Here is a 14,141-nt window from a genome sequence, read left to right as displayed (position 1 = left end):
CAGGAGCCCGGCTCGGCCCAGTCTTCCCGCGTCTTCCCAGGCCGGCTTTGGCAAATTCACAAGGGAGGCGCCGCCCACCTCCAGCTGGGGGCAAACTGCTCGGCCCCAGTCCTCGCCAGTCCTCGCCGGAGAGGAGAGACAAAGGGACATTCCCTAGGGCCGTAGGGATCAGTGGCTGTGGCCCAGGCCGCCGAAGGTCTCGGGTGGTTACCCAGTGGCCACAGGGCAGTGGGAGCTGAGCGCACAGGAAATGCGCAGTGGCCGGGGACTTCCTGCCTCCAAGGCGCCCGCAGGGGTTCAGCCCGATCCCCAGCAGCTCCGCACCGGAACGCGCTGCGCAGCCCATTCTCACACGGGTTTCAGAGGTTCTGGGTCTTCCGTGGGCTGCACGGCCTCCAACACGCATCCCTGTAACCAACTCTGGGGACTAAAGCCCCACTGGACCATCTACAGCAATGGCCACGAGTTAAGACTACACGCTAAGTAACAGCTTCATTCTTACCTTAAAAATTTTTTTTTAAAGTTTCTTGGTTGAGGCACAGTCTTATTTTATAGTTCACACTGGGCTTGAACTCACTATGTAGTCCAGGCCGGCCTCAAACTCGCAGAGATCTTCCTGCCTCAGGCTCCCAAGCACTGAGATTACAGCTTGCGCCACCATGCCTGCCCTTACCCCTTTTGGAAGGGACAATTCCATTTCTACTAAAGCTTTCCTGGCTGGCTTTCCCAGTGCTAGTCTCGCATGGGCTGAGAACTGTCACAGATGGACCAAATATCTGTGTTGCCACAAATCCTAACCCCGAATCAGATGGGGTGAGCAGAGGCAGCCTTAGGTGGTGATCGGGGTGCAGCCCTCAGGAAAGGCATCGGGTCCCACAACGCTTCGTGGGGGAGGGCAAAGCACGAGCAAAGGGTGGCTGTCACCAGACATGAAGCCACCGGCGCATGGCACTGGATTTTCGTCTCCAGGACTGCAAGGGACACATTTCTCTTGTCTGTAAGCCCTCAGTCTACGGTATTCTGCTACAGCAGCCTGAACAAACTGAGAATGATCTCCAAATTTTCAAATTATTCTAAGAGCTCAAAGAATCAAAATTATTCAGTCCTATAAAATGATAGAACGTCACATATATCACTTATAATATGCTTTCTAAGCAACAACCCTTGCCATACCAAGACAACACTCATAAGATACCCAAACCGCAGTACTGAAAGAACCGGCAAAGGAATGGAGTAGTTCTTGTCAATAAAATGAAACTAGTACAAATTAAACTCGGTAGAACCTACTTTGTCTGAATAAGATACACTGTAGCTGCCAGGGTAGATTAACATAGAATAAAAATTGCTTACAGCTCTGATTCATCTGTGGCAAAAGAAAAAAGCCACCTGAATACATTGTTTACAGGAACTGTAACATAATATAATCCTTTAGAAAGAAATTTGACAATATATGTCAGGAACTTTAAAATATTTATATTCTTTACCTCAACAATTCCATGGCCACAAATCTATTCTACAGGGGGAAATCTGTTTGAATAGACACACTCATTGCAGGATTACTTGTATTTTTGAGGGAAAATGTAGAAAACTTACATGTCTAAAAGCAGAAAAAAATGGTAAACTAAACTATGACATTCACTGAAACACTCAGTATGCCATGAAAGCTAAATGCTTCATACACACACATCCACACACACATATGAAGTATGACACAAAATATATGTACATACCCACCTAAATCCAATAGAGGACACACCTGGGGAAATACCAGAATGTCAGGCAAATAGGAATCTTGCCTTTATATGGTGAGATTATGGGGTTTTCTTTTTTAAACCTACATTTTCATGTCAAAGTTTTACACTTTGATTTTTAAAAGGTTTTATTTTCAAAAATGCATTAGCACCCTCTGCAAAATAACCAAGACGGCTTACAGCCCTCACGATACAGTAGGACGGTGCCCTGAAATCCTCAGTCCAGCTGTCCTTAGTTGGCAAACCCGGGGAGGACCCAGCACTCTGACCCGCGCATGCCCGGCACGAAGCAGGCGGGGGAAGGAGCGGCTTACGTAATTGTCTCTCGCCGACCAGCCTGGGTACAGCTGCATGTGGAGCTGTCTCTCCTTGCGTGCTAATTCGTAATACTTCGCCTGCTCCTCCCGAGACAGGGCGTGCCACTGAAACAGAGCAGGAGGGGGACGAGGTGAGTGACACGGCAGCAGTGTACTTCGCGCTCCCACCTTGGAAAGCTGCAGGCATGGAGCCTTCAACTTCTATTTATTGCCACCTGGCCGAAGACTGAGAGGCCGGAGCCAAAGGCCACTGTCGGTTTCCCTGTCCTGTTCTCCAGCATCACACAGAACACATCAAAGTGGCAGGGTAAGTTACAAAGGACTCTCGCTGGGGAGCCTCAACACCCGGCCACGCTCTCCCCAGCGCTGGCGGCAGATCCTGGCATCGGCGCCCAGACGCCCTGTATGCATGCAGGGCGTGAGGATTTCCAGAGGTCAGAGCAGCCACACCCCCGACCCTCGCACTCTGCCTCCCTCCGGGCCCTCGCTGTCGCCTCCCGCTCACACGCACGTGCACACACGCACCGTCTACTGGGGAGGCGGGCGGCACTGTCCTCGTGCCTAGCGTACTTCTGACTCTGGCTTTCGCCTCCCCCCACGGGAGCCGAGGCGAGACCTAAGTGCGCTGCAGCACGCGGGGCTGGAGACCAGTTCCCTACGGGAAGCAGCACACGGCCACTGCCTCAAGCTTCCTTTTTTTCACAGCGGTGTGCTTCTGTACCACAAACCCCGAAACAGGAGCTGCAGGCAGGCACGGGCAAGACATGCCTTGCACACTGCTTCGCACACATCTGCACACAGCTTTGCCCAGTCCCATGCAGACACTTCTTGAGAGTCTGCCCAAGGTCCTGTGTGCCAGAGCTGCAGGCGCTGATGGGACCTGGGCACCCAGCAGCCTCAGGCGCCCCATGGAGGTGGCGGCGGCAGCAGCAGGAGACATGAGCCTGAGCCACGAGCTCCCCTCTGCTGCCCTGGCTCCGGGGTGCAGCTCTCCCCACCCTGCTTCCTGCCCAGACATGACCATCCTATGGCTGACATCATTCTCCCTGATCTTGTTTCTAAACAGATTTAAAATAGGAAAAGCTGGCGTGGTGGTGCACACCTGTCATCCCAGCACTCGGGAGGCTGAGGCAGGAGGATTGCTGCAAATTTGAGGCCAGCTTGGGCTACACAGTGAGTTTAAAGCCAGTCTGAACTACACAGTGAGACCCTGTGTCAAAAAAACACAAACAAACTTGCTGAGAAAACCAAGAAGCACAAATAAAAATGAAACTCCCTCAGAGTTTTCCAGATCATGGTTGGGTCTCCACCTATACAACCAGGTATCTCCAGCTAACACAGGGGAACAAGGCTGGCAAAAGACAAGACTAACAAAATGGAAAACAATACAAGGAGAAAAAAGCAGGACACACACTGAACTACTCCCTTGCATTTCCAACAAAACTCGCTCACAAATAAAAGATCATTCACCAGGCTGAAATGCCTGGGACACAATGGTACTGATGTTTCCGCTTTGGAAACAAAAAGCCAGACTAGAAAGATGGTCTTTCCTTACAGGGGATCCTAAAATACTCTTCTACCTCTTCACTTACTGAGAAATTCAAAGGTTTTTAAAAAACCAAATTTCACGACCAACGTTTTCACCAAGTTGTGGAGAGAAACGCTCGTTTAAATGTTAAGAAACTGATACCGTTCCGTGATAAGACTTTCTGACCATAAAGTTGTGGCAAATGGAATTTCCCTGAAGAGCCATGAAGATCTGAAAAGTAAAAGCTAACATTAAAGTAAGACTTGTGCCATTTGTATTTATAGTAGGAATCAAGAAAACTTTGATTAATTTGTAGGAATGAACATTTCTGTTTTAGAGAGACAGTAAGGATGAATAAAAAAAAAATCAAAAGATAAAACATTCCAGGATGGATTTAAGATCCACTTTTAAGAACTCTAATTATCCCAGTGAAAAACTCCATGATGGGGAAGCCAGGGCTTTGAAGAGCTCGCAGGGATAGCCCTACAGAGGGGAGCTGGGATGGGTTAGAGAACCTGATCTTAGTCAAAGATCTCAGAGGCCTATAAACAGAAGCAGGTGTCTAAATCAAAGGCAGCAGGACCCCAAATGAGAACCACGTTGGAGGGCACAGGCGTGGGTCTGGGATGGTTTAGGGCGCTGAGAAAGCAGTAACTGTGGGACCATGCATTAAACATAGGAAGCCTCCTCCAAATCATGCCTCCCTCGCTCCCTCGGGCAGGAAAGTAATTGCTGGAGGGCCGGCCCGGGGCCTCATGCTCAAAGAAGAAAAAAGGAAAAGTTAAGAGTGTCACACAAGCCAAAATAAAAATGTCAGTCCTCGTCCTCATCAGGGAGAATGCTCATCAGCCTGTGGATTCCTAAGGCGGAGGATGGGATCTGTTCATCTGCTACGATCTGGCTTAGGAAATGGTCGTAATCACTGTTATGAAGTGTTTAAGAATCCACAGGGAGATAGGGCATCATCATACCCTGGACACCAAAAAACTATAATCAACCGATGTACCCTGTGCCTGGAACCCTGGCGTCTCGCAGACTGGAAATCACTGTGGCTTGAGGTTCGCCCACAGGACGATACCTTGCTCGGATTTCTGCTTCCCACCTCTCCGCCAGCTGCTGGCTCCTGAGGCTGCTGTTAGGGACACGCAGACAAACTGGGGCTGGAACAAGTGGTGAAGGCCAGCAGTAGCTGACACGCGCTCCTGCGCCCAAGGTGCCCAGTCCCTCAGCTGGATGTGCAGGAGCAGCTCTGAGCTTCTGGAAGTGTCAGACACACACACAGGGCGATCAATGCGAGAAGCTCCCACGGAACATGAGATGGGGAGGTGGGTCTTATGCACATGGCAAGGGACTGAGAGATGGAGGCAGAGGAAGGGGAGGGAGAAGGGACAAAAAAGAAGGAAGCGGTGTCAGCCGCAGGTACCAGCTCCCTGCGGGAATGTGATTTTTCTGTGCTGCAACATTTTTTTAAATGATAGAAAACTTCTAAATTATAACACAGTCAGTGAAAGCATCACTTGAATGGCACAGAATCATTCTCGTCAGGCTGCTCTTCAGACACCTAAGCAAAACCACCTCAGATTCCACAAAAAGCACTCAGCGGGACGGCCTCATGCTTTGCCGGTGGCTGGTGTGGGTCTAGTTCTGGTCCAGGGCGGGGACAGGGCGGAGCATGGGCTGGGGGTGCGTGAAGGGCCTGGACACCCGGTGTGCGTGACGTAGGGCCAAGAGCCTCTGTCCAGAACCAGAGCTGAGACCCTCCACTCTGCTCCGCTCCCGGGGCTTCCCCGAGGCCCACACAGGAAGGACGGAGCCGCCCACAGCTGCCACTGTCCTCAGGGATCGGCACAGAAAGACCTTCGACAGAGATGCCCAAGAAAGAAAGAGAGATGCCCAGAAAACCAGCTGCTGCCTCCTGGAGGCCTTCGAGTGCCGAGCAGGGCCTCAATGCTCACAGCGCTTGCTGTCAGCAGCCACCAGTGTGGCCGGACTTGGCCCTCCCTCCCCAGAGCCAGGCCGCACGGAGAGCCCCGCGCTCACTGTGAGCCCTGTGCCGTGCCTCTACTTACCCTTCTGCCGAGGATCTGGTTGATGGCCGCACTCTCCTTCAGCGTGCACTCGGCCACCACGTTGGCCCGCATCTCTTTCATGTACAACATGAATGCGTTCAGAGGCTTCTTAATGTGAGGCCTTTTGGGCTCCTGCTCCTTTCTCTGCTCATGCTGAGGCTTCCTAAAAGGTGGATGGGCAATGGGTGGAGGGTGAGGGCCCGGCAGGAGGAAGAGAGGCGGGTGTCTGGTTTACAGGGTGAGCCTGGCTCGCCTGCAGCCCCCAGGACGCCACCAACCCCCAAGGTCAGCTCCTGGCCTAGGGGATGGGAAGGCACAGGGCTCCTATGCACCCTACAACACCCTAGGGAGAGGACCCACTGCTGTGAGAAGTGCATCCTAGCTCTCCAGGCACCGAACAACCAAATGGGCTTGGGGAGGAGGTCCCGTCACCGCTTCCCAATGTCTGGGGCTGAAGGGCCCAGGGCCTTGCTGAGAAGCTACTGAGACTGCTGAGTCTTCCCCCCAACCACACGCACATGCACTTGCCACACAAGTGTGCACACACACACCTGCCACCTGTGCACACATCAGCGGAGGCCTTGTGGACAGGCACACGCTGCCACCACCACCCTGTCCCCTGCAAAGACCCCAGATGCCGAGCCCCGGTTCCTGCTTCAGGGTCCCCAGGCTTCACTTGCGCCCCAACCCTGAAATCCGGGTTGCAGGAGCCACTGCAAACCCAGGTCACTGCACTTCCAGGAGGGCAGGCAGCAAACCTGCTCCACGCCCTGCCCAGGGGCTCTCAGGTTCCCACTTTCTGAGCCAGATTCAAGCCCTGAAGAGGCTCCCTCCGAGAGGCCCCGAACCTCAGGGGGATGCAGCCTCGGGGCAGAGCAGCAGGGTCCCCAGCAGCGGGCCGGGAGGAAGGGGTGCTACTCACGTGTGCAGCAGGTCGCTGTCACTGTGGGGGTGCTCCTGTTTGACCTGAGGTGTGACAATGGCCGGGTGCGGGATGCCGGTCGTGTGGGGACCGGGCGGGCCAGGAATCATGTGATGGGAGAACCTGCGAGGAGCAAGGAGATCCTTGTGCACGGCTGGAGCCGCTACGGGTGAGCGCACGGCCTCACGCACCCTCACTTAACTGCAGCGCAGTGGCCGGGGCGGGGGTGGGTTTGGGTTTTTTTCTGTATTTAGGTGAAAAAATAGAATTATTCTCCACATGTTTTCTTTTTCAAAGTAAGAGTAGAACTTGACATTTCTCCTGGGAGGGGAGGCGGTCACAGGATGGGAGAAAAAAAGTGAATCATTTTTCTTGCAAAGCAGTTTTCAGGTAAGAGAACTTACTGGAAACACGGCACTTTATTAGATTTTGTTTGTCAAGTGGTTTCTAAGTGTAAGCTAAAGTCTCATTTAAAAACCTCCACAATGTTCCTAAACCACTGCACGAAGCCTCCGCACACGGTTGGCCTCTGCCTTCGTACCAGACGTCAGCGTCTGCATTCGCATCATTAATAACAGGGTGATGGGAAAAAGGACAGAAGCTTGTCCATCAGTTCCCCAATTGATCAGGCTTCCCCCATCAGCTTCCAAGAAGGTCCTACGGACACATAGTAACGTCCAAGAGTTCTACAGTTCGGGACACCTGATACCAGAGCTAAGGGAGAGACTTAACTGAAGGGAGGTACACAATTCCGCATTGAGGTAAAGACTACACCTGCTAAAGACTTTCTTCACCTGATGATGCTTGTACAGCATTAAAAAAAAACATAAAATACCTGCAACCAGCTAACACAAAGGAGGAAAACTGCCATGCAGGAAAAATTAACACCATACTCCCCACGACAGGCCTGGAGCGATGAGGCTATGCATTAGAGATTCTTGCTTTCCAAACTGTTTTAAAGTAAACATTAAATTCCACAAGAACGACAGCCTCGGGTCTCTCATCATAGCCTGTGTCATTAATTCCTTCTCGGATATGTAACATTCCAGAAACAGCCTTCTGTACACGGTAAGGAGGCGTGGTAAAAGTACAAATATCTGGCCAAATAATGATGCACTATTTTAAATAATACAGGACACGGACAAATCCTGTCATTCGACAGTTCTGACAGCATCAAAAAGTGTCAAAGTGCACTTCAGGGGCAAGATACTGACTCTGTCCCCCACCCAGCCAGCGAGGTTCACTGAACAAATTATGTAGACACGTGTGTCACATGCACATGTGCATTTTTTCTTTCTTTTAAAGCTGAAGTTCACCCAAGAAGCAGCAAGCTTCACACCCACACAAAAATGACAGCGCTGCAGCCCCCCGAGTCCCCACTGCGCTGAGCCCCCTCAGGGGACACCCACTGCCCAGGAAACCCCGTAGCACACAGCTTAGGGCTAGATGAGGGCGCACTAGCAGGTGGCGCCAGCCCCTCCCGTAGCGAAGCATCACAAGGCACAGCCCGAGAGGCGTGGCCTGGCCCCCACTTACAGCGGGGCCACACCCCCCCCCAGCCACGCGCTAGGCCGCATGCCGTAAGCCTGTGACCCTGTCCCCGCGGCCCCAGGCCCTTTGCAAACACTACTGCACCACAGCGATGCAACTCTGCTCAGCAGAAGCAAATCCGAGAAAGCCCAGGCCCAGCTGTGTGCGTCCCAGCCTCTCCCACCCAGCGGCCAGGCCAGCCAGCTTCTCTTCCATGGCCTCTCCGGGCATCTCGGTGACCATAGCTCCCGGGCAGTGACGCCTAGCGGGACAGCCAGCACACAGCACACGCACGTGGCTGGCTGGGGCCGGGGCAAGCGGGCATGGGATGCAAGCGTGAGGGCCGCCCCACCTACCTGGACATGGAGGTGTCGACCGACAGGGAGGGTGGGTAGGGCTGCCTGAAGCCACCCGAGACGGGGTAAACAGGCTGGCCCTGCCTGAGGTCACAGAAGAGAGGAGCCGTCAACCACGAGACCTGTGACCACCCAGCGAGGGGCGGCATTGGCGGGCGTCACGCACCACCATGTCTCTTCCGACGGGGACCTCCCTCCCTCCACCAGGGAAACAAAAAGCCCAGCCACACTAGTCCTAGCCCTTCCCTCCCCACCCCACCCCTGCTCTGAAGAAAGTAGGCACTTCACAAATGCTTATTGAAGCTGGGTGGCCCATGCCTATAATCCCAGCACTCGCAAGGCTGAGGCAGGAGGATCACCGAGTTCAAGGCCAGCCTGAACTACCTAGCGAGGCTCTGTCTCAAAAAACAAATCAAAAGCGCACTGAATATAACTTGGCCCAAGAATAGTGAAATACTCCCTTCTGCTTAGTGAATTGAGAATCTTTAAGAATGTCAGAAAAGGGAAGAAAGGAGGATATAAGATTTTATATTATATAAAAATGAATAAACATTTCAGAAACACTGCACCTTTATCCCCTTCTATCCACGTGTTAGAGTCAAGAAATAAAAGATCACGGGCCAGGGATTTAGCTCAGTGGTTTTGCTGCCTGCCTCGCAAGCGCAAGGACCCGAGTTCGATCCCGGGTACAAAAAAAAAAAAAAAGACATAAAAGATCAGTTCAATGCAGTTATTTCTTTCCACCCCAAGAAATTCCTCATCCCCTCTATTCCTTCTGCTTCTCACATTTCTCATTTATGCAGTCTGCATATCCAGCCACCTGCCAGGGACCTTGGCGGGCACTGCCCCTATGTGGTGAGGGTCAGACAGAAGCACTGGCTGAGTCTGAAAGTGCCCACAGGGTCGCCTGACCCAGCAAGACACCACCTGAGGTTAGCAAAGAATGGGAGGGAGTGTGACCCAAAGTAGTGTGAGCACGGGGGAGCGTGCGGAGCCCCGGTGGCCCTCACTTGCAGAAAGACAGACACGTCGGTGTGTCCAGGCAGGGCCAGGGCCACCTTATGGGGACAGGTCTGGGAGCAACTGGGGAGAGAGATGCTGCTGCAGGTGCAGCGGTTTCCATGGGGAGAAGGGAGGAGGGAGGACCGGCAGCCGCAGGTGCCAGCCGTGCCTTCTCCCCACCGGAGGGGCGCAGTAAGGATGTGTTTAAGAAAAAACAACCCTACAAAGTAAAGAACAGTATTTGGATTCTGAACAAAACAAAGGCCCCTGACTCGTTTGCTTCTCTGAACTGAAATCGGATGATTCTTTATTAACATCGAAAAGATGCTTTCATGTCACCGCACCTCTCTCAGGCTGGGTGTCCTGTGCTCTTTCATCCACTCAGAAGCAAAAGTAGCTATGCAATGTGTCCAAGTCCATGTTTCAAACATGTAAGTTGTTAATAAAAAGAAAAACCTGGAAAAAGCAAGCAACCCTGAGCGCTAACTCTGAGTAGACATATCGAGTGCCCAAAGCCACAAATCCAATCCGTAAAACCATGAGCTTCAAAGCAAGGGCTACACAGTCATTTTCTACCCATATTAGCAAACGGATTCAGTCCATTTCACAGTCTGTTTTTTAATCTTTCAAATTGAAATGAAAGAAAGTTATCGCCCCGCTTGTTGCTGTGAAATGCCCTCCACTCCGCAAGTGTGAACGCCCACGAAGCTAATTCCCAGGAGTGGATGCGGAACAAACGTGTTCCAGCCCTGGCGGGGTGCGGGGAGGACCTTACCAGCCGAGAGGAGGGGTGATCTGTCCCACGCCGCCTGGAGACAGGGGGTAGAAGGTGGGGATGTCAGGGGCCGGAGGGTGTCTGGGCATGCCTGCGGAAGAGCAGAGAGGCAGCATCTGTGTCGTGGCACACGCGAGCAGAGAAGCAAGCGAATGCTCTATGCTGTGGACACGCGTGGCCCACACGCGCCCACAGGCTCCTGGGCACACAAGCCAGGCTGGGAGTTTTTCTGAAGACGTCAACATCTGGAAAATCAGGGTCTTCAGCAGCTCCTGCAGGAATAAGTCTGAGGCCAGGAAAAGTCACCCAGACTCTGAGGATCCCTTCTGCCCTCATTCTTTTACTTGGGTGAAGAAAACAGCAGACCATTGTTTCAGGTGGGATGGAAACCACCCGCCCTTCCTGGTGCCCAAGGATTAGGTAGTTCACCGCCTTCCTATCTTCGCTGGTTGCCTCTTGGGCGCACAGATTTGGGAAATTCGATACCTTGGGGGATCAGGGATTAATTAGGCATCATCGGCAGCCCCGCCATGGTCACGCTTGATACGATTCATCTGGTCTCTGCCACCTCGGCTCCCACTAAGCCTTCACATGGGGCGTCCTCCCGGGTCCAAGGCCACGCTGCCCGGGATTAGCAACAAGGGCGAGGAGACTACGCACGCTCCCCAGGCCACTGCCCCCAGCTGCGCACACCACCTAGATTCATCCCAATCCTCACCCCCAACGACGGCTCTCGTGGACAGCTGACCTTAGGTGCAAAAACCAACCAAGCCCCCTAACCAAAACAGAACAACAAGGCAATTAAATCCAAAATGTAAAAATTCAGACTTGACGTTTTGGGGCGAAAATGATTCTGAAAAGAGCCACACGCGTCACTTCTCACTGCTAATCATGGCCTTGAAAGGCCGCTGCCAAATCCACACGCCTCACATCCAGGTGGAACAGCACGGATCCTGGCCAAGAGGTGGAAAGAGGGGTGCGTGCGGAGAATTAGGGGTGCTCTGTGATTACCTAAAACGCCTAAAAATCCTGAAGGCCTTGACCATATGGGAATGACTTAAGCAAATGCTGCCTTCAAAGCAGATGCTAATTTGACTTTGAAGTTTGAACAGAAGACTTCTCAGTTCTTCCAGGAAGTAGGAGGAAGAAGAAAGGCCCTAATCTCTTTCCACATTTTGCTGTTTTTAAAACAATTGTCTCAGATCTCCTTTTTAAACATATTTTTTCTTTTGCTAGAAATACTGATTCTTTTGATTCCAGTAGATCCCAGGTTCTGTACTCTGGGATTTTTTTCTTGGGCCTGGGAAAGTTCCAGGGGCCTGAGGTGTTGATTGTTCAAGTCTCGACTCAGGAGGAAGGGTTTTTGTTTTGCTTTTTCTTTTTTAACTTGCTGCCTCGCTTGCCCTGAGATCCAGAGATGTCCAAATCTCAGGTTCTGCTGAAGCAAAAACAGAAAACAATACAACCAGCCCAGCCCAGTGAGGCATTAGACACTTAGTGGACGTTTTTATTATATGAACCTGAAAATCATGGCTGGGAGTCAGAGACATGCTGAGTGACCTACTAAACCCCTGTATCTCACAGATGCGCAAAGCAAGGTCTAGGGGTGTAAGCAGGCCCTCTCTGGGTACATGTAAATACCTTTTGTTCTGGGACACAGGGAGCTGACCACGTGCTGCTGTCCACGCTCCCCTATGTTGTACAACGCCATGCCGGGCCGCGAGTCCACAGGAGACAGCTGTGAACCGGTTGGATTTGGTATTTGTGCTCGGAGGAGGATGGAGGGAAGCGGTGTTTACACCACGCCTGCTGTGTGCCAGGTCGAGGTGGGGATTCAGGTCGACTGCATCGCATCTGCTGAAATCCTACTCGCCTTTCCAAGGCCTCTGTTCCTGACAGTTCCTCTCACTTACACAGCACTGGGCAATCGATTTCTCCTTGGAGTCTTCACCCTCTTATCTGTGTTTTTAATGTGGCACTTCGGTGTTCGGTACTGCATTCCATAAGTACATGTGCAGATGACTTCCTTTATGCACACCCTGCTGGAGCGAAAAGACTGCCCGGTACCAACCGGGTATCAATCAGGCCTGTGCGCAGGAGGCTCTCTGTAAATATTTCTAAATGATTTAGCAAACAAGTGAAATAGAAAGTGTTAAAACAGACCTAGTCCCTAGGCTGGGCCAATAGAGTCGACCATTTTGCACCTAAATGTGAGTGCTTAGTTTGCTGTATGAGCAGAAAATGAAACTGTCTTCTGAACAGCTCATGCGTCTTTGATTTCCTGTTTCCTAAGAAGCGTGTGCCTCTATGCCCACTGCGGTGACACTGCGCATCGCCTGTTAAACTAGTGTTACTGAGCAGTTATTACATTCAGCACAGTGCTGGCGGTTTTAAAACTCTCATAAGTCAGTCTGTGAGGGTCAGTAAAATAATTCTGGAGTCAGACTGAAGTTGCCATTCATCAGCTACATATCTTTGAGAAAGTTCTTTAATTAACTGTTAGTGTTTTATAACATCTGAATAACAGGATGTCATGAGTGTATGGAATGCAGAAAGTGCCTGGCACAAAGTATAAGTGTTTGTTTTTATTTATAGGGATAAAATAGATAGGACAAAGATACAACCAGTATTTTGTAAAAGCTCTTTCCTTTTAATAATTGTACCAGACTGACAACGAGCAGGAAAAGTGTTGTTGGCATTAACTTCCTTTCTCTTTCCTACACGCATGGGGTGCGTGTCTCTGTGTGTGTGTGTGTGTGTGTGTGTGTGTGTAACTAACACAGCGACTGCTAAGGAATCAGCCTGAGGTTGTTCTGTTTTTCTACAAATGACAGTGGGTCTCCAGGCCTATTCTATGAGAATGTATCTACCGACTGGCTCTGAGAAGGCACAGCAGGCCCGTGCTTGCCTTTCCCAGCAAAGCTGACCAGGCTGCCAGGGCCACGGGCCGGGGCCGGCGTCTCAGCCCCACCTCGCTCTGAATGCTGGGTACTCGGGCGCAAGGCCGGCCACAGAAACAAAGCAAAGCAAGAGACCCAGTGAGCTTAGTTTCCTGGCCTTGAAAGTCTGCAGGGGAGTTACGTAAACTCAGTATCACGTCAGAGTTTACAATATCCCAGAGACCCTGGACGATGAAGGACAAGGGGTGATCAAAAATACAGTGGATGCTTAAATTTTAAAAATTATAGTAAAAAACGCATTATGACACATCTCCCTTACAGTACTTCCCCTCACTTCAACTTCTTCATTTTTTTTTTGGTACCGAGGATCAAACTCAGGTCCTTGCGCTTGCGAAGCAGGTGGTGGAACCACTGAGCTAAATCCCCGGCCCTCTCCTCACTTCAAACACACTCGTCCCATCATTCTTGCCACTTTTGGAAGCAGATTTTCTTCCTCTGTGTCTTTGCAAAGTAGAATCAAAAGTATGGTGACTGCTGCTTCCGAGCGCCATCCGACAGAAAGGCAGCTCCTGAAAACATGGCGTCGTGTCCTCAGTCACCGGATCTGGCACGTGTGACTTCCAGCTCCTCCCCAGAGTCAGAATGGCCATGAAAGGGACACGTTTTTAGTCATTTCAGGACACGAGGAGGCCAGGTCAGTGCAGCTAAAGACCCTCAGGAAAGAGGACTCCAGAGCTGATGCAGGAAGCAGCCAGGACCGTGGGATGAGTGCATTTGAAGCGAGGGCTGGGTATTCTGAAGGGGATTCATGCAGTGTCTTTTACTGTAATATAATTTGTTTGTGTGAACACACATTATGTTTTTTTCCCCTCACACCTCATACATAAATCTCAGGACAGATCTGTAATTTAAAACAGGATCTTTATATTAAAACAAGCACAAATAGTGTATGGAAGACCAAAATCCCAAAAATTTGTGAACAAAAGAGACA

General features: G+C 51.3%; 1 protein-coding gene across 10 annotated transcripts in view; it reads right to left on the bottom strand.

The window, feature by feature from the left end:
- Positions 1-14,141, bottom strand: part of Lef1 (lymphoid enhancer binding factor 1) — a 96,242-nt gene that overhangs the window by 15,206 nt on the left and 66,895 nt on the right. For 7 of the 10 annotated variants that reach the window (XM_021245457.2, XM_021245458.2, XM_087198718.1 and 4 more), the window contains 5 exons: positions 10,251-10,341; positions 8,474-8,557; positions 6,588-6,710; positions 5,666-5,828; positions 2,066-2,173 (listed from right to left, as the gene is read on the bottom strand). In XM_021245457.2, the coding sequence (XP_021101116.1) occupies positions 2,066-2,173; positions 5,666-5,828; positions 6,588-6,710; positions 8,474-8,557; positions 10,251-10,341 (569 nt within the window). The remainder of the gene's footprint in view (positions 1-2,065; positions 2,174-5,665; positions 5,829-6,587; positions 6,711-8,473; positions 8,558-10,250; positions 10,342-14,141) is intronic. The other 3 variants (XM_004866220.4, XM_004866219.4, XM_087198719.1) reach the window with 1 other exon arrangement.

This window comes from Heterocephalus glaber, unplaced genomic scaffold (assembly GCF_053883595.1).
Source record: "Heterocephalus glaber isolate CG9 unplaced genomic scaffold, H.glaber_assembly_v1.0 deba00001688, whole genome shotgun sequence".
NCBI lineage: Eukaryota > Metazoa > Chordata > Mammalia > Rodentia > Bathyergidae > Heterocephalus > Heterocephalus glaber.
This window is presented reverse-complemented; position numbering and strand designations above follow the sequence as displayed.